A 21,214-nucleotide genomic window follows, 5' to 3' on the forward strand; every position below is an offset into this window, starting at 1 on the left:
CCTGTCATTTCTCTCTCCTACCCCGAATTTTCCCATACAATTTTCTGCATGTTTCGATCTGACAACTTTTGCAATGAAGTCTCAAATGGGTATAGTATATCTGGTCTTTCTTCTTCCAAAAGTTTGGGAAATGTCATAGGATGCTTATCTTTCTTAATCTGTGCTTTGGGAAGTGAGTGAATATCTTTGTATTACTTTCAGGGTATATTTTTTTGTATAGTCTAATTATAATTCATAATATTCCGTCAGACACACTGCTAAGTAGTATTTTCTCTGCAATATTTATGTTGATTAGAAATCCTACACCATACCTCTTTCATTCTGCCCTCTTCTGTAGTAAAACAGATGCTTGCTGTCTTGGTGTGAAATTAAATTTTCTTCTTTCCTGTGGATCTCGCGCAGGCCTAAAATACCCCAATTAATGTCTTTATGGCAGTCATTAAGGTATGGAGTTTGTTATCTTTTGTGAGGATTCTTACATTGTACGTGTAGATTTCATGGATTTTACAGTGTTTAGTGTTCCAGTCTCTCCCATTGAGCAATATATATATATATATATATATATATATATATATATATATATATATATATATATATATATATATATATATATATATATATATATATTATATATATAATCCATCTATCCACCTATCTGTATTGATAGACAGATGTGTGTGTGTGTGTGTGTGTGTGTGTGTGTGTGTGTGTGTGTGTGTGTGTGTGTGTGTCTGACAAGGGTGGCCAGTCTCCTTCATCCCTGAGTGCCATAATAAGAGAAAGAAGCCCATGACATCCTCATATGGAGACCCTTACAGGCCCCATTAGGTTGCAGCACCTACTCGGTCATCAAGCGTCTATCTAGTAAAGTAGCTAACACCGAGCGTAGTAAATGGTTTCGTAGATTAAAGTAGAGGAAATAATTTGATTTGACTTGTCACTCAGTGTACGGTCAACGGTCATCTGAAGGTTACACTACAACAAAAGAGTGGATGGTGGGCGTTTCCATTACCACCAATAAATAAATTAAAAAAAAATGAGTAAGGGTATCAGAAGTTCAACACGATCCTTTAGCGTGGCCTCTGTGGCGATGATCGTCAGAAATTTATCCACGCACTCCAAGAATAATCACAAATTGTAGTACCTATATTCTCGGTTTCCAACTAAAACTAAAGACCCAAAACTCGAATACTCACAGTTAATTCTGAGGAAGGATGCCAATATGTCGGCAAGGTCTTTAGCGTATCCCTGGTACCGATCATTGCCAGTGTGGTTACCGTCCTTCCTAACCATCAAGAAAGGTTTTTCCTGTGAAGAAAGAAAACGGGATCACTACATCATCCCACCGAAAATGAATCCTCATCACATTATTTTTCATTTACCTGACGTACGGCCTCCTCCAAAAGCATCAGCCGCTTTCCTAATCAATACAGTGTCACAAAGGACGAGGCCTTCTGAACAGTAATCCTATACACCTGGATAATGTTAGCTCTGCCATCTAAGCACGGGAGAGTTGTCAGTTATGAGTTGTCAGTCTTAGTGTCAAACTTTAGTAGAATAACAAAGGAATATAGTAGGTAGCAAAATATACCAGTAGACTGTGGCCCATTCAGTGAATGTCAATGGTTATGCATCAGGATTTTTACCATGTTTTTATGGTGACTGTAAACACATGGATGCTTTTGATACTGTTTCGATTTAATCCTTAGAAAAGCCTGCAATGGGTTGATTCAGTGCAGGGGGAAATAATGCTATTGTACAGTAAACCATTTCATTCTAATTCCCTCCGACAAGGAGAGTATGTCTTCACCCTTGTTTGTTTTTCTGTTAGCAGGATTACTGAAAAACTAAGAGAGACATTTGGACCAAATTTTGTGGTTAGACAGCCCATGTCCCATGGAACAATTTATTATCTTTTGGGACCGATCCGGATCGTATTACAGATTCTGGATCCGGAAAACATTTTTTGTGAAACTCTAATCAATGATAAGACAATCTAACCCATTATGAAGAGAGGTTTGGAGATTACGATGCCCTCGTCGGAGAGGTGCACTCCAGTGAAAGACACTATAGTTTGATATGGCCATATAATGCACATTTCAGTGCATGTAGAGGAATGTTATATTAGATCAGTTTGAATAACTGTAAAGTGCGTTTGAAGTAGTTTAGCGGTAAGCTCGTTCATGCAAACATAGGTATGCTATAATACTAATTGACATCCGAGCTTTTCAAGCGGACATTATGCAAGAATCTTGAATCAGTTGGGTTGAAGCGGTGGTAATGATTTTTCATAACAAAATATTGCACAGTTGTCTAATGTTAGTGTGGTATCTTAATTAAAAATATGTGATGCTTATCAGGCGCAGGAAATCATAGAGAAAGGTGCAGACCACTGTCAGAAATGCCAAGTCTACCGAACCTGCCACGCATATCATTGTATGTACACATTTACAAAACATCGGTTCCAGGAGACCGATACTTTAGTGGGAGACTGGAGGTACCCTACATTCCTTGTTGAGAGAGAGAGAGAGAGAGAGAGAGAGAGAGAGAGAAAACATTTTCGTACCAGTATGGATGTAACGATGTAGGACCTATTAGCCATCACCCGGTCAGTCATGTGGCTCATGTACTTGACAGGCAATGTTTCGAAGCCTCGAGTGTCACTCCACCTTCCGATCTGAAACACAAACAAAAACATGAATAAAATTTGCAATGCAGAAACTTCTGCCCCCGCCTCCCCTCTTCCCACTCACTCCCTTCCCGTCCAACTCATCCTCCTTATTCCCCTCCAGAGCCTCATCCCTCTGAGTCTCTTCATCTTTAAATATTCAGTCTTTTCCTTCTCCTCATTCTTAACTCCTCCCTCTCTCTCTCCTCTCGTCTCGTGGTACCAAAAACAATATAATTCGTCACCTGACTGATGGATGAAGCTTCATCCAAGGTGAATATAGTTGTTCCGCAGAAACAATAACAGATCTGAGTTTTACATATCAATGAAATCTCATACACCCAATTAGCCCTAGGGCGTCTGTCATTGCATTCTTGCTACTACTCTACGATTTTCCTCAGCTTCCGGGACACCTTTTATAGTGGAAGAGTTTAATGGAGATTGTTTATGATTACTTTACTAAGAGCTTCCCCGAAAATGAACTAAATCGTATGGAGGTAGGGAACGAGCAAGATCAACCCTCTTAATAAATTAGACTGGATAGTTGACCCTTTCATCGAGTTGATGTACTGTGTGTGTGTGTGTGTGTGTGTGTGTGTGTGTGTGTGTGTGTGTGTGTGTTTTCAACAGACAAAAGATTTAATTTGTTTCAGGCATAGGGACCTTTAGCCGTGAGGGGATTAACCTCACCAGCATATATATTTTTTTAAAATTAATTATTACTACCTTCAGATGATTATAATATACTGAAGTCTTCAGGATATATATATATATATATATATATATATATATATATATATATATATATATATATATATATATATATATATATATATATATATATATATAAAGGCCCTTGCAAGCCCAGTGCCGAATGAAGGCCTCCCCTAGCTTTTCCACGAATTTCGTGACTAAATCAGTCTTTGTCATGTTTTGCCTGCAAACTTCTGTATCTCATCTCCGTATCTCCTGTCTGGGCATTTTCTTCTACGTTTACAATCTCCTAGAGTGCAGTCAGTCAGTTTCTTAATACATCGGTTATCCCTTATGCTTGCTACATGACCGGCCACCTTCATTTCTGTTTTTTTATAACATCTATAATATCTTTAACTTTAATCAGCTCTCTCACCCAAGTTAACCTTTTCCTGTCATTTAAAGATATTCCCAACACTGACCTTTCCATTAATCTTTGAGAACGGATTAGTTGATTTTCCATCGATTTTGTCAGTTTCCAGGTCTCACAATCTTACGTCATAACTGGGATTATATACTGTACAGAATGGTGCAAAAGTAGGTTGACATTATTATGTTTTATTATGTTTGTAAAAGTCTTATGTTATGTAAAACTCTTATGTGTCGAAGTGTGGGTGACAGACTCCAGGAATGTGTCAATGGTGAGGGCGGACACTTTGAACACTTACGAGACTAAAAATGTGTCTTTTGTGTTGGCATAAATGGTAAATGTCAACCTACTTTTGCACCACCTTGTATATGCGTTACATACTTTGTTTCATACATCTTGAGAAGCTACATTTCATGATGTCTCGAGGTTTACCTACAGCTTTCCATCCAACTGTAATGCTTATTATAATTTCGCTATCATAGTCTTTCGTTAATTTCAGTGTTTGCCCCAAGTAATTGTACTCCTCGACTTCTTCAAGAATTTCTTTGCCGATTCTGATGACGCTCTTTGGTGCGTTTGGATTAAATATTGCTTAAGTTTTACTCTGGTTCACCTTTAGTTCTGCTTTGAGACTTTCAATATTTAGGTCATTTAACAATTCTTGCAATGTCGCTGCTGTTTCTAAAGTTAGGACACTGGTTCTCAAACTTGGAGCCATGGCCTCTAAGGGGGCCACAGCAGGATTTTAGGAGGATATTGGCTGGCTAGAGTATGTAGTAAATCAGAGTGTCTGTCTTGCACTCGGGTGAGGAAGCCACGTTCTTAAGCTTGTCGCCTTGCTCCCTCTCGCTCTCTTGTTCTAGCGTATACTTCCTACTATTCAAAACCGCTGGACCAATGAGTGAGAAAGAAAAAAATATGGCTAAGTGGCAACACTTTGAATGCTATATGCAGAAGTGAACTTGTTTTCGAGCAAACCATATGTAAAGTTCTATTCGCCTCTATAGAAGCGTTTCCTCCAACAGTCTTTGGTCTGTGTACAGGATGTAAGTGGGTCTCCCTTGCTTCCTGTTGCAACCTCCCTCCATGCCACGACCCCAGTTGGTGCCCGCAGATGTAAGTTTGTGAGAAATGTCTACTGCTTTCTGCACAGTATTCTAATGTTACGTGCGAGATAATTAATTGATATTAGTATTATGAAACTGATTTACATATATATTTTTTCCATCTGTTAGTCTCTTTGCCTATAGATGTATTAAGAACTAGTTTTATAGTTCATGTATTCTACCTTCCCTGGTCACTGGTGGTCTCCCCATCACACCTCTACCTTTGATATTGCTATCATTTACATTGATATCATTTCCGTTCATTTTCACATTTATTAATTTGTTTGTTATTATCACTGACCACGTCTACGAAAGAAATACAGCACTTATTTAAAATGTACGCCAAAATTCAACTAATTCACTTCACCCAACGATCTAATTTGAAATCAATGCTGAAAATAATCACCATGTTCCGTTGATTTTAAATCAAATGGCTTTCACCAAACTCGACTCCAATGCAGATTTAGCAACTCTGACCTGAAATCTATGACAATGTAAAATATTAATACAGGGTGGAGTCGGCTTCAAATTTAAAACATTAAACTGTTTTTAGCTACTTTCTTATAATTGTTGATGTTTTTTGGATGATTACGCATTCATATACTATATATATATATATATATATATATATATATATATATATAATAAAGGCGAGTGTTTGTAAGTTTGTTACCTATAAACTCGGCACCCTTAGGGTTTACTCCCATATATGATACATTTTCTGGATTAGCATGATCCAGTGAGTGTTTTGGTATGTAATTTATTAGGATTAAATATGTGTTGAAAAGTTGCATTCGGTAGATTGGCCGAAGGCCCAATCAGCACTCCGCAGGAGCTAGCCGAATAAGTCCTCCCAGAGGGCAGACCTTTTCGGCTAGTGTATATATATATATATATATATATATATATATATATATATATATATATATATATATATATATATATATTGTCAGACGCCTCAATCCCGTTTGGGGTGGCCACAAACAAATCGCCTCCAAGTCGACCTGTCCCCCGCCATTTCACTGCCCTGCTCCCAACTCACACCCCCCTCTCTCATATACCTCTCCACCCCATCCCTCCATCTCATCCTCGGTATATATATATATATATATATATATATATATATATATATATATATATATATATATATATATATATATATATATATATAAAATTTTAGTTGCATTTAAACCCTTTTTATTTATTTATTTATTTATTGCAGAAGGAGGCTGTAGCACGGGCCGAACAAGGTGGTACTCCCAAGGGGAATGAGAATGCTGGTGATAGGGAGAGCTGGAGCTCCTGTATCACTAGCTATCTAACCATCCCCCTTTGCTGACCTTTTCAGTGTGACAGTAATATGGAGAGTAGACTAGCATACTCTCCCAAACATTTCCTCTAACTATCTTATGCACTACACCATATACACTTTACATTTCACACAACGTATCCCACTATGTTACAGGGGCTGGCACCAACAAGGGCATGCGACTAGAAAACTTTGCCCCCGCTACCTAGTGGCGGACTTCTGGGGGGAGGCGTGGCGGGGGTTCCGCCGGCATAAATCACGGGTCCACGGCGAGATGGGGCTCGAGCCTGTGCTAAATTGTACAGAGCAATGCAGTTCCCAGGCTGCCGTTTCCGTCCAGTAGAGAGGGATCCGAACCTGGGAGTAGCACCCCAGGAGGCTGCCCTATCAGTTGGAGTATAATGGCGGGATAGTTTCAGTGCCAAGGCGCACTTGGAGGGTGTCCCTGCAGCTGTCCTGGCAGGGTGCCCCAAGGCCACTACCACAGCCACTGGTAAGCTGGTGGGCTAGGGGTCCCAGATCCATTGCCTGGACCTGCAACTGTGCAATGAATGGGGCCTGTGGTATGTCTATCCCCCTTTATTAATACTGACTATGACCAAACACAAGAATATGTTTCAAAGCAAGCCTGAGGACAGTAAATCACCCAGGGGAATGAGGGTGGGTTCATGGAATGTGGGAAGTTTGAGGGGAAGAGTGGGGGACGTTGTTGTGGCATTCAGTCGGAGGTGGGTGGATGTGGCGTGTTTGCAGGAAGTCCGGTACAGGGGTGGATCAGCCAGAAAGATTGTTGGGAAGGACTGTTACTATAAGTTGTTTTGGCAGGGGGGGACAGACGGATATGGGGTGTTGGTGTGATGGTTGCGGAGAAATGGGTGGAATACGTCATGAATGTTATGACAGTAAGCGATAGGATATTGGTAGTGAAAATTCTATTCAGCAGAAAGATAGCTGCAATTATATCGGCTTATGCTCCACAGGCAGGATTGGATGAAGCAGAGAAAGATAGATTTCGGGATGATTTAATACGTGTAGTAGGTGGTATGAGGGATGATGAGATAGTGGTTTTTGGGAGGGGACTTAAATGGTCATGTAGGTGAAGCAGCACAAGATTATGAAGGAGTACATGGGGGATGTGTGTATGGTATAAGGAATGTGGAAAGGGAAAGGATACTCGAGTTTGGGGAGGCAACAGACATGATTGTGTGCAACACATATTTTAGGATAAGGAAGAGTAGGTTAATTACGTATGAGTCTGGGGGAAATAAGCAGTCGGATAGATTATTTTCTGGTTAGGAGGGCTGATAGGAGGTTAGTGAGGGATGTTAAAGTAATAGGAAGTGAGGAGTGTGTGCAGCAGCACAAACTATTGATTTGTGATATGGTGCTTAAAGAACGAGTGATGAAAAAGAGGACTTATGTACCTAGGAGGAAAATATGGAAACTGAAAAACCAAGTAGTAAGGGATGCCTTCTATAGCGAGATGAGGAGAGTCGTGGCTGAACAGGGAGCTGTAGACAGAGGCGGATCCACCTGGTGAACAAGCCTACATCTTTTCTATCCTTAATGACCTAGAGCAGCTTGTACAGCACCCTACCCGTATCCCTGACTGCCCTGGAGAGAGCTGCAACATACTTGACCTCTTCCTCACAACTAATCCTTCTGCTTACTCTGTTAATCTTTTCTCTCCGTTGGGCTCCTCCGATCACAACCTTATTACCTTAACCTGTCCTATCACTCCGGTACGGCCTGTGGACCCTCCAGGGAAACGTCGTCTGTGGCATTTTGGAGCCGCGGACTGGGAGGCCCTCAGGCAGTACTTCTTTGATTTTCCCTGGAATGATTATTGCTTCCATGGCCGGGAGTCATCTGAGTGTGCCTTGCGCATTATGGAGGTTATTCTCTCGGGCATGAAAGCATACATTCCTTTCTCATATCCTTTGACTAACGCAAGAAAGCCTTGGTTTAATCACGCTTGTTCTAATGCTGTCCGCAACAAGGAGAGGGCCTAGAAAAGGTACCGGAGCCAACCCACCCCTGAATCACATCATCTTTACTTTTCTGCCCGGAATCGTGCTAAGTCTGTTCTTCGCTCTACTAAAAATAATTTCATCCATACTAAATGCTCTCAACTCTCCAACTCGAATTCTTCCCGCTCCTTCTGGCACCTTGCCAAAAATCTTTCTAACAACTTTACCTCATCATCCTTCCCTCCTCTTTTCTACTCTGATGGTTCTGTAGCTATTTCTTCTACTGATAAAGCAGATCTCTTTACACAGACTTTCTCCTCCAATTCCACCTTAGACGATTCCGGTGCTGTTTCTCCATTACTTCCCCCCTCTGACTTCCTCATGGCTGACATTAAAATTTCTTCAGTTGATGTATTTTCTGCCATCACTGGCCTCAGTACTAACAAGGCACATGGGCCTGATGGGGTCCCTCCTGTTGTTCTCAAGAACTGCTTCTGTGCTTACACCCTGCCTAGGCAAACTCTTTCGCCTTTGTCTGTCAACTCGTACCTTTCCTTCTTGCTGGAAGTTTGCTCTCATTCAGTCAGTCCCAAAGAAGGGTGACCACTCCCAACCCTCCAACTATCGTCCAATTGCTTTAACGTCCTGTATTTCAAAAGTTTTTGAGTCAATTCTCAATAGAAAAATTTTAAGGCATCTTTCCTATCACAACCTTCTTTCCGATCGTTAGTACGGGTTCCGTCAGGGACGCTCCACTGGCGATCTTCTCACCTACCTTTCAAACTCCTGGTCATCTTCCTTTCGGGACTTCGGCGAAAGCTTTGCCATTGCACTTGACATCTCAAAGGCTTTCGATCGAGTCTGGCATAAATCTTTAATTTCCAAACTGCCCTCCTATGGTTTCTATCCTTCTATCTGTGCCTTCATCACTAGCTTCCTTTCTGGTCGTTCTATAGCCACTGTTGTAGACGGCCATCGTTCTTCTCCTAGATCTATCAATAGTGGTGTTCCTCAGGGCTCTGTCCTATCACCAACTCTCTTCCTTTTATTCATCAATGATCTTCTAAGCTGTAAATCTAACCCTATCCACTCATAAGCTGATGACTCCACCCTTCACCATTCCATTTGGTTCCCGCAACGCCCATCTCAACAGTTACTTCAACAAACAAGGGATGAGGCTATGGCACACCTAATGTCTGACTTGGCTCGTATCTCTGACTGTGGTAAAAATAATCTCATTGTTTTTAATGCATCTAAGACTCAGTTCTTACACCTATCAACCCGACAAAATCTTCCACAAGTATACCCACTAATGTTTAATAATATTCAGCTTAATCCTGCATCATCTTTGAACATGCTTTGGGTTTCATTTACTCGGGACTTATCTTGGAAAGATCATATTACATCTCTTGTAAAATCTGCTTCCAAGAGATTGGGTGTGCTAAGCCGACTCCGCTCTTTCTTTACCCCTGCACAATTGTTGACTCTATACAGGGGTTTTATCTGCCCCTGTGTGGAGTACAACTCTCATGTGTGGAGAGGCTCCCCACATACAGCTCTTCTCAATAGGGTGGAGTCAAAGGCTTTTTGTCTCATTAACTCTCCTCTTACTGACTCCCTTCAACCTCTGTCTCTTCGCCGCACTGTTGCATCTTTATCTCTTTTCTATCGCTACTTTAATGGTCACTGCTCCTCTGAACTGTCTGCTTGCATTCCTCCACCTCTACGACGGGTGCGTTGCACCCGTCTGGCAGCAAACTCTCATCCCTTTTCTGTCCAACTCTCTAATGCAAGAGTTAACCGTTACTCCCAGTCTTTCATTTATGCAACAGGTCAGCTCTGGAACTGTCTCCCTCTGTCTGTATTTCCTGCTGCCTATGATCTTCAGTCTTTGAAATGCAGTGTGTCCAGGCATCTCAAAATGATCGGATCATGAATTTGGCTCTCTATTGTATTTTATATTTCTCTTGGAGGGAACTGTTACTGCGGGCCCATGGCCTTTGGTTCCTTCTTCCTCGCATTAAAAAAAAAAAAAGTACAGAGCCCTCAAGAACAGTCTCTTGAGAGTTACTGATCTAACATGCGGTTGGACAAGAGGACCACCAAGACATAAAGTAACTTGGTGGTGGGATGAGGGTGTAGAAGCTGCAGTTAAGGAGAAAAGAAGGCTTTTCCGGGAATGGAAGAAGTGTGGTAGCAAGGAGGAATACTTGGCTGCCAAGCGTAGGGCTAGAAGAGAGGTATACAGGGCGAAGTCTAAGTCACAGAGACTTTTACTTGATAACCTAAATCATGGGGAAAGGAAAAATATGATATTTAAGGTGGCAAATCTGATGAAGAGGGATAATCAGGATATTATAGGTGAGCAGTGTGTGAAGAATGATGACAGTAGGATAGTGGTGAACAGTGAGGATATTAAAGATGCATGGAGAAAGCATTATAGCCGATTGCTGAATGAGGAGTTTGACTGGGACAGGGAAGGTTTGGAGCCAGCAGATCCAGTGTTTGGCCCTTGGCCTTTGATTGATGCTGCTACTGTGAGTGAGGCAATAGGCAGGATGAAGGTGGGGAAGGCAGCAGGTGTGTCTGGGTTGACTGCCGAAATGTTGAAGGCCTCGGGAGATATAGGGCTGAGGTTAGTCACTGACCTGATAAATATGATTATTTATGAGTGTGTTGTCCCAGATGACTGGCTGAAGAGTGTAATTGTAAATGTGTATAAAGGGAAGGGTGATGCCCTGGAAAGAGGAAATAATAGAGGTATAAAGCTTTTAGATCAGATAATGAAGGTAATGTAGAGAGTTTTAGAAGGTATGATTAGAGAAAGAGTGAATATTGATGAGATGCAGTTTGGGTCTATGCCAGGTAGGGCGACCACTGATGCCATATTCATTGTTTGACAGCTTCAGGAAAAATATGTTGGCAGGAGAAGGGATCTGTATTTTGTTTTTGTTGATTTGGAAAAGGCCTTTGACAGAGTCCCGAGAGAGGTGGTGCAGTGGGCAATGAGAAAGCTTTGCTTGGAGGAGTGGCTGGTTATGGCGGTTATTGCTGTGTATGTGGATGCTCGCACCCAGGTAAGAGTGAATGGAAATTTGCGTGATGAGTTTTCCATGAATGTTGGTGTGCATCAGGGGTCAGTTTTGAGTCCCATGTTGTTTATCATTGTACCTGAAGCCCTCTCACGTGACTTTAGAAACGAACTCCCGTGGGAGATGTTGTATACTGATGATTTGGTGTTGATTGCAGAGAACGAAAGGGAGGCGAAGGAAAGGTTTAGGAAGTGGAGAGATTGTATGGGGCACAATGGCTTAAGGGTAAATGCAGATAAAACAAAAGTGATGACATCTAGGGTTGGTGGCGGTACTGTCAAACAAGAGGGAGAGTGGCCATGTGCAGTTTGCCACAAGGGCGCAGGAAGTAATTCCGTCTTGTGCGGTGTTTGTGATAAATGGGTGCACAAGAGATGTAGTGGTATCAGAGGTAGACTGCGAGATAATGCTAATTTTATGTGTATGGCGTGTCAGGGAGAGCAGGTGGAAATTGTCAGGCATGAAAGGATTGAACTTGCTAGTGAATATCTCTAGTGTGTGAAAGAGTTTTGTTATTTGGGAGACATGTTGTGTGCTGGAGGTGGGGCTGGAGCTAGCTCTTGGCTTGGGTGAGAAGTGGTTGGAAGAAGTTCAGGGAGCTCTTGCCTCTCCTGACATTGAGAGGACTCTCCCTACGTGCTAAGGGGTCTTTGTATGCAGCATGTGTTAGGAGTGTAATGCTGTATGGCAGTGAGACCTGGGCAGTAAAGGAGGAGGATATTCGCCGGCTCAGATGTACAGAAATGACAATGATTAGGTGAAAGTGTAGTGCATCCCTGCGTGCAAGGTCTGGGGGGGCTGGGATTACAATGGAAGAGTTGAGAGGTAGGATGGGACTGGAGTGTATTGGTGTTGTGATGAGGAGAGGTAGATTGAAATGGTTTGGACGTGTGGAGAGGATGGGGGATGATAATTGGGTGAGGAAGGTGAGAAGTGTTAATACTGGGGGTGGGATTATGAGGGGTAGACTGGGAAAGACATGGGACGAGGTCATTAACTGTGACCTCAGGGTTAAGGGACTGAACAGGGAGGCTGCATTGGATCATGCAGCATGGAAAACCGCCATTAGGTGACCAAGGCCGACGCGTGCAAGCATGTTGGAGCCTTTATAAAACGAAAAACGATAACATTTACTGTTTTCTGTCAAAATTTGTGACAGTGTGAAAATGATCAGGTAATGATTAAATATAACTATGCAAAGTGTAATGCTGCTTTAGCAATTTCACACGATATTTCACATTGTTTTTTAAACAGTTTAACCATGATTTTACCTCATCTTTGCATGAGTAAAGGAGATGACAGACCTCGGCTGCCACACGCTGAGAATTAGGAAATTTAACCAGCCGCATGCCGGCCAATTTTTCACCAATGACCCCCCCAATCCCGGCAGATTTTGGATTTTTTTTTTTTGCTGAAACCTCTGCATTTTATGAGAAACAAAGGAAAATCACAAAGAAAGTGCTCACCTGAGCTTAGAAATGCACTGTACAGGTGATCCTCCCCACACCTGGTACCATCTTCTCTGGAGCCACACCACTTCTCCCACATTTTCTATTGTAGGGGTAACTATTCCAAACCACTCAGAATAGGTAGGTATTTGTTAATTTGGTACAAATTTATATGTAGTACAAGAATATATTGGTTTTAATACGCAAATGTAGGCGATATAAGCATTGTTTCACTCATTGAACACATAAAAATCTCCAATTTCTTGCACCAGTGACTCACTGTGACTGTTGTCTCATCTTGCAATCTATTTTTCAACTTACATAATACTTTCCCACAAACATTATACCAGTTTAGACCTCATATAACAGTTATCACATATATTTACAGGTCTTACTACTATAGTGAACGTCACATATTGCAAGCACACACAGTATCAGAAATGTACGAAGGTATTGTATTCCTGGAAACAGGGCTCCACTCACAATCCTACATTGCAATCAACACACTTGCACCTCATGTCTTAACATTGCAATCAACACACTTGCATCTCATGTCTTTTCTCTGAGTGGCTGCTCTTGCTTTTAAGTAACTGCACATATGACAGTGGCGCTGGGGTCTAGGACGGTTCGGTTGAGGAGGGATGATGCTGGGGAAGTGGCGTCCTGTGAGGCGTAGGGGAGTCTGGCTGGCAGTGGTAGGGTGGGGCCAGTGGTGTGGCCTTTCCTCTGCATATCTGAAGATTAGTTCAAGGGACAGCTCCCTCACAAATCCCTCAAAGGTCTCTGAGGCACCCGTAGTCAAGGCGTGGAAGTAGAGGGCATTGAGGACCATGATGTCTAGCAGGTGGAAAAAAAGCTTTTTGTACCACCTCAACCTTCTTTGGTGAAGGTACCTCCTCATCACTGTTCTCGCTTCTTCCTCCAGCACCACATAATCCTTGTACTCCACATCATCATTGATTTGCTGTTGCCTGTGAAGGCATCAAGGGCCACTTGAATTTTGTTGTCGGAAAGACTGCAGTGCACCATGTCTTCACTGGGTCACTCCTAACAGGTAAGTGACTGAGAAAATGGCGAGCGGGGGTCATGTGGGGTCTGGGAGTGTCCCCGCCTTGCAGCGGGTAGAGGAAGGTCTCCCACGTATGGCTACCAAAAATCACCTGTGAAACTTGAAAAATGTGCAGATGATGGACCTCGCAATTGCAAAACGTACTGGTACACTGTCGGGTCTCAGTGTGAAAAAGAGTTATGATGTACCCATACGCTGATGGGATGTTGCGGGTTAATAGTTACTATGGTGCCAGACAATGATTGCTTCACTTGCACTAGTGGTAACATCTGCATTATCATCTCTAAGGTGTCTTAATTGAATTTTATTCTAATCTATTAGAAATGAAAAATAATGAGCAAAATTAATGAATATGGTATTAATTGCAGAAAAATCAAATGCTGAAAACTAGTAACTTTATACTGCATAAAACTTAATTCACTTGGGTGTAGTTAAAAATAACTCATGCTGGCTCAACGATAGTCATTTGACGCAGGTGATTTTTTTTTTTTCCGACATTGATTTTAAATTACTGTAGTGAATTAATTCACTTTGGTGCAAGTGGCCAAATAATTTTAAACTTTATCATTCGTCTGTTTCTTTCTGTTTGGCTTTTTTCAAATATAGATTTGTGATGACTCCCAGCGTTCCTAAGACGCAGAAGTACAATGATGAATATATTAAAGTGGAAGTACAATGATGAATACATTAACTACGGATTTACATCAATCCTCGCTGATGGCATCGAGAAACTCCAGTGTGTCCTGTGTTTCAAAGTGCTGGGGAATGATTCTGAGGCCTTGTAAGCGAAACATCATCTGACGACAATCCACCCTCAGTATGGGGAGAAAGACCCCAGCTTCATCAAGCACCATGAATAGAGTTTGGGAAAAACAGAGACTGGATGGAAGTGGTGCTTTACAACAAACGAACTTGAGTGTACTTGAGGCATCATAATAACGTTTCCCTTGAAGTTGCAAAGAAAAAATGGCACACACGATTGGCGAAACTTAATTAGGCCGCATGTTGTAAAGATAACCAACGGTTGCTAGGAGAGTCAAGTACATAAAAAATTCAGCAGACCCCCTGTCAGACGACACAGTGAAACGGAGAATACTAGTGAAATGTCAGCTGATATCATGGAACAAGTGATATAGGCTATTAAACAGTCTCCATCAGATATGTTCGCAGTACAGTTAGATGAGTCAATGGATGTGAGTTCTTGTGCACAGCTGCTCCTGTTTGTTAGGTATGTAATCATGCATGCCATCAAAGACGAATATCTGTTCTGTACACAGCTTGAAACTACCGCAAAAGCTTTAGATGTGATGGAAAAGTTGACTTCTTTCTTCACAGCTAACGGAATAGCCTGGGAAAATTAGACACTTCACCAGATCCTATTTCAGAAATCTGCCACTTGGTTCGCTTCCGTTGCCCAGCTCAGATAAGAGGTAGACCCTGAAAAAGCAGCCAGTGCTTAATTTCTTTATAATTTTGACACAAAATAAAACACCCCAAAACATATTTGATTCATCCAGTTACTCAGATGGCATGATATTCTACAAAGAAATTACAATATGGGAGCCTTTTGATTCAATATAATGTATTATATACGTGTCATTTTGTAAACTCAGCTTTCGTCAGTTTACTCATCTCTGTAAGCATAATATAGAAACAAAACCGAGGCAACTTGACTAGAACCATCCATTAAGCAATAACAGTGATTATAATATTTGTCATTCATTAATATCCACAAAAGAAATTAGATATGTAGCCGCAGATTTGGCAGCCCCTTTCTATATGCTGCCATGCCTGACATACGACTTTTCGTAACAGTACGGTCCTGTTGGACGTCATGATCATCTTAGTAGCCTAAGTCTAACATAAAGAATTCTTTAAAAATTTTCCTTGGCTCCATTGCACAGTTTAGTAAGTTTATACTTCAGCTTCTCGTACTCTGCTATGGTTATGGTGTTGTACCACCCTGCCGTTTGCTTGGATTAACATGGCTGATTCACCAACTAGGCATTATATCAGTGGAACAGCTTACTTCTTTAAAGCATGCTAAAACACACACATCAGAAGACCTGAAGGCAATCTCATTTTACTAACTGCACACGATTTATTCAAGTATATGTAAACAGACAGTAGCCTACACTATTTTAGTCCCCAAGCTAAGATTCTCTGGCTAAGATTCTCTGAGCATATATATATATATATATATATATATATATATATATATATATATATATATATATATATATATATATATATACACTTGATTGAATGCGAAAAAAGATTCCTATAAATAGCACTTGGAGGCGATTTGTCTGCGGCCACCCTTTGCGGGATTAGGGCGTCGGGCTATAGATAGATAGATAGATTATAAACTTAGTATTAGGTACAATTTCACTGGTCTTTAAAACTCTGCAAAAATATTTAATCGAAGTTGGGTGACGCTAGACAGCCTGGTGGCAGACCTCTGAAGCAGGGTTTAGTGAAGCCTCTAATTGCTGTGATGTCAATACTGATGAAGTTTCGGCGATGCTGGGATAAAAATCAGGACTACGGAAACATGTCAAGGAAGTAGCGCCGATTGCGAAAATGTTTCACTGTATGATCCATCGTTTTGCAGTGGCATCAAAAACCCTCCCTGGTATCCTTTCCAGGATCCTGGAGGCAGTGGTAAAATGTATCAGCTTTGTGAAAACACGCGATTTGAGCTCTTGCCTTTTCCAGAAACTCTGTGAAAACATGGATTCAGAGCATGAATCCCTCCTCTTTTACTCCAGAGTGCGATGGCTCCACAAGGGCAATGCTGTGAACAGAGTATCTGAGCTTTGGTGTAAACCCAAACTATTCTTGGAAATGAAAAAGAAGGATGACTTATTAAGTCTCTTCAACCAGGAGTTGTGAGAGTCGTGTCATGCATACCTACCAGGCCGATATTTTCGAGCAGCTAAACGGACTGAATTAAAAACTGCAAGGCAAGGAAAGAAATGTGTTTCACCACATGGATTGTATGCATGCATTTCTTGCTAAATCCCACAACTGGGAAAGGAATATGAGTGAAGAAAATGCTGTCATGTTTGAGACTCATTCAACTGTGTTTGATGAGATTGAAGAGGATCACCTACTTGACCCATCACTCAAAAGTAAGGTAATTAAGCACTTGGAATCCTTAGAAAGTGAGTACAAAAGCTGCTTTCCAGAATTCAAGGAGTAAGAAGGGAAATTGTTGAGAATCCTTTCTCTGACACTCTTGATACTGATGATGTACAGGACGAATTCCTTGACCTCAAGAATGATTCAGCTGACAGAGACCTTTATGAAGAAAAATCTCTGACTGTTCTGGTGTTCCCTGTATCATATTCAAAAGTTAATGAAATTGCACTTAGAGTCCTCTTGCCATTTTCCACAATATATTTATGTGAATCTGGTTTCGCACCCTTCTACACATAAAATATAAAAGCCGAAACCGGTTGGATGTGGACCCACTTATGACACCTGCGTCATCATGACTCAACCGGGAATCAGTCGACTGACTGAAAACAAACAGTGCCATCTATCCCACTGATATGCAGCAAAATATACATTCTGACTGATAGTTGTAAGCAATAAAATATCCTAAATGGAAAACACCAAAACAGTTTTTTCATTATTATTTGTGAGGTGCTTTGAGAGAAAACTGAAGGGGGACCACAAGGATGTTAAGATCCCCACAAGTGGGGAATGAAGTGATAAAGTTTGAGAAACACTGGATTAGGAGAATGCCATCTGCAAATCCTAAATGGATTACATTTTCATCATCTATTTTCACAATTATTCTTCTAGTGTAGCTTTCTGAAAATACTTTCTAGGCATGCCGTAAGTATTTTGGTGAAACTGTTTCTCCCTGATATCCACCCTTCTCAATCTTATTTTTTCCCAAGCTTTTATGTAATTTAACTGTAGCATTTCCCTCCTTATATATGTTTTCCAGCAGTTATACAATGTTGTCATTAACTCCTTGTTCCCGGAATGAATGTATAGTTGTTATATTCTCCAGTGATTTGAAAGCCTTTTCGTAATCAACAAAGCTGAAACACAGTGGTTTATTATATTCTATAGTTTTCTCAGTTAACTGATTCATTGTGTGTAGATGATCAGTGGACGAATACCCGCTTCAGAATCCTGCCAGCTCACAAGGTTGGTTTTCTTCCAGATTTGTTATCTTGTTTGTAAGGACTTTAGTGAACAGTTATGTAAATAATTTGTAATAAGTTAATGGGTCAATAGTCACTATGATCTTTTAGGTCACCTTTTTTTCTAAAGCAAAGTATCATGCGTAACACTAAGATTTGAGAATTTTCCAACTTCTGTATGCACTGAGAAAGTAAGTGTGCGTGCCTCTTATGTACTTCTGCTTCTGCATCGGAGAGTAGGTCTGCTACAATTCTGTCTTCTCCTATGGCCTTCCCTCATTTCATACTTTAAGGAGAAATGTTCACTTCGTCTGGTGTTACCTTGGATTTTTCACTTGTGTGGACTATAAAGTTAGCTATTGCTACTTATCTATACCGTGTATATCCATCCATTGCCAGACGCCAATGTATCCCAAACGGGGTGGTCAAGGGCTTAGAGTTAATTGTTTTACAGGGAGGGGCACTAATCCTCCACCAACCCCACTTGACACGTAGGGATGCCAACAGCATCTGGTGTTCCCAGGCGGTCACCCATCCAAGTACTAACCAGACCCAACGTTGCTTAACTTCGCTGATCGGACGGGAAGCGGTGTAAAAAGGGGATTAATCCCCAAGCTAGACCTCATCAGATCATATAGCCCTGCTAGGGTTACAGGAGAGCGCTACCCCTCCCAGCACAGCAGCCACTAGGCAGGGCGCGAACTCGCAGCCTCACGATTACGAGCCCAACACCCTACCACCGAGTTACCGTGCTCCTAACTTTGAACCCAGCCTCTGCCACTCCTAATTACTCCACGCTGCTGGGAGTTGAGCTGGGGGAGGGAAAAAAATTTCACAGAGTATCCTGTGTCAACATACGCCCCAGGAAAACAGCCAGAATTATATTAGCCCTCCCGAGCCTAGAATAATATTTCATAATATCGTCCTTTCCAAGCCTGTGTCCTAAGTGGCATTGTATGACTGAATAATCTCTGGCAGCCTTTCGGGTATTCGAACCTGCGCTTGGCATTTGACCATCATCCCGACTGGCGTCCCTAAATCAGTACACCAACATTAATGAATTCCCCGAGCTAGGCAACTAAGGTCATATAGCCCCGCTGGGGTTACAGGAGGGAGCTACCCCTCCCGGAAACGGTAGTCCCGGGGGAGGCTCGAACTTGCGACCTTCCGATCACAAGCTCAGCGCGCTACCACTGTGCTACCGCACCCCAAAATTTATCCCAGACTCGATCGAAAGCCTTTGGGATGTCAAGTGCAATGGCAAAGCTTTCGCCAAAGTCCTGACTACCGTGTATATATATATATATATATATATATATATATATATATATATATATATATATATATATATATATATATATATATATATATATATATATATATATATATGCTGTATATGATGAGTTGATGAATGTGCTTTTGAAAATTTTAATGTGCCTTGGGATAATGGTGGAATTCCAGAAGAGTGGAAAAATGGAGTGATTATAAAAATACCAAAAAAAGGTAGATTTAAGTGTGAGTGGCAATTGGAGGGGGATAACTTTGACACCTGTAGTTGCAAAAGTCTTTTCCAAAATCTTGTTGAACAGAATAGAGGTAGTAATTGATAACATTTTAAGAGAAGAACAAGCGGGATTTAGAAAGGGTTGAGATTGTAATGATCAGATTTTTATTGTAAGGCATCTAATGCAACAAGCTAATGAGATGAAAATGACAGTTATAATGTTTTTTGTGGATTTTTAAAAGACGTTTGATAGTGTTTCACGTGTAGCTATGTTGAAAATTATGAGATTCTATGGTATACCAGAAAAGTTTGTAAATATTATTAGAAGCCTGCATGAAGGTACTTTTTGTAAGGTAATGGTGGGTGGTTCTTTGAGTGATCCTTTTGAAGTTAGGTCAGGAGTGATTCAAGGAGGTGTTCTTTCGCCATTGCTGTTTGTTTTGGTTATGGATTATGTTATGAGAAAGGCTGTAAGGAGAACAGGTGCAGGAATTAACTGGAAAGAAAATAAGAAGTTGATGGATTTGGACTATGCTGATGATATTGCCCTGATTTGTGGAAGTAATTACGAGATGCAGATGGTGCTTGATTGTCAGGTGGAGGAAGGAGAAAAAGTGGGATTGGTAATAAATTGTGGAAAGACTGAAATTATTATGAACGTGGAGAACCAAATCGATTGTGTCATTGGGAATAATGTTGTGAAGAATGTAGAAAACTTTAATTATCTGGGAACGATTGTATCATCTAATGGATTATTAAACAATGAAATTGAGGAGAGGACTAGTTAGGCTACGCGAGCTGTTGGAATCTTGAAATCTGTTTAGAATAATAATATGCTTTCGGTACATACTAAAGTGAAAATTTACAAGTCCATGGTTAGACCAATTTTAATGTATGGGCATGAGTCATGGTACAGTACAATTGCAACAGATCAGAAAATATTAGGATTTGAGAATAAAATACTGAGAAGGATTCTTGGGGTAAATTGGCATTACAGTTACAAATGAAAGAGTAAGGGATATTACGAGAGTGGAACCAGTTAATGAATATGTGAGACTGTCTCGCTGGAAGTGGCTGGGGCACATATATAGAAAAGAAGGCAGTTTAATACAGGATGTGCCACAGTGGACTGCTAGAGGAAGAAGAGGTAGAGGTAGGCCGAGGGAAACCTGGTTGAGGACAATGAAAAGAGAAGCAGGAGAGGAGTGTTGGTGGGAACTGAAGAAGATGTCAAGAAACAAATACTGGTGGAGACAGTTCATCGAGGCCCTATGCATCCCATGGGGTGCCACAGGAAATAATATATATATATATATTTATATATATAGATATATGAGGCCTCTGTGGTACAGTGAAAAAGTGTGCTTTTTCGCACACTGGAGAGTGAGGGCTCGTGTCCCGCCAGGGCAAAAAACATTGGGAGCGTTCTCCTGGCCACGTATTGCTTGGCGGACATTAGGGGTGCTGTGGTTTAATATAAAAGTAGGTATGCACCCAGTCGGCTTGTGCGAGCCGATTATACTTGGTTCACAGAGTACACACACATCCAAAGCCACTCCAACACAACAGGGAGGCGGTGGCTGATGACTCGCCGACATGTCATAAAAGTACCCCCGCTAATACCAATACACAAGTCCTGTATGAGACAGCCCTAGCATGTATTCAATATTGACGGTGGGTGTTAGTGCCGAAGTGGTGACATGTAGAGAGATGTATGGTAAGTAGGAGGACCACTGGGCCTTTAGAGCAGGCTGTGAAGCCT

The 21,214-nt window shown here is 41.3% G+C and overlaps 1 protein-coding gene and 1 pseudogene across 1 annotated transcript in view; both read right to left on the reverse strand.

Moving 5' to 3' along the window:
- Positions 1-21,214, reverse strand: part of LOC145415652 (glutamate receptor 1-like) — a 1,336,600-nt gene that overhangs the window by 121,574 nt on the left and 1,193,812 nt on the right. The window contains exons 9-10 of the mRNA XM_080284869.1: positions 2,567-2,677; positions 1,197-1,308 (exon numbers count right to left, since the gene is read on the reverse strand). Of these exons, the coding sequence (XP_080140995.1) occupies positions 1,197-1,308; positions 2,567-2,677 (223 nt within the window). The remainder of the gene's footprint in view (positions 1-1,196; positions 1,309-2,566; positions 2,678-21,214) is intronic.
- LOC145415810 (5S ribosomal RNA) lies at positions 18,447-18,564 on the reverse strand (annotated as a pseudogene).

Source organism: Coenobita brevimanus, chromosome 103 (assembly GCF_032717465.1).
Source record: "Coenobita brevimanus isolate Jiangsu-jjx chromosome 103, ASM3271746v2, whole genome shotgun sequence".
Taxonomy (NCBI): domain Eukaryota; kingdom Metazoa; phylum Arthropoda; class Malacostraca; order Decapoda; family Coenobitidae; genus Coenobita; species Coenobita brevimanus.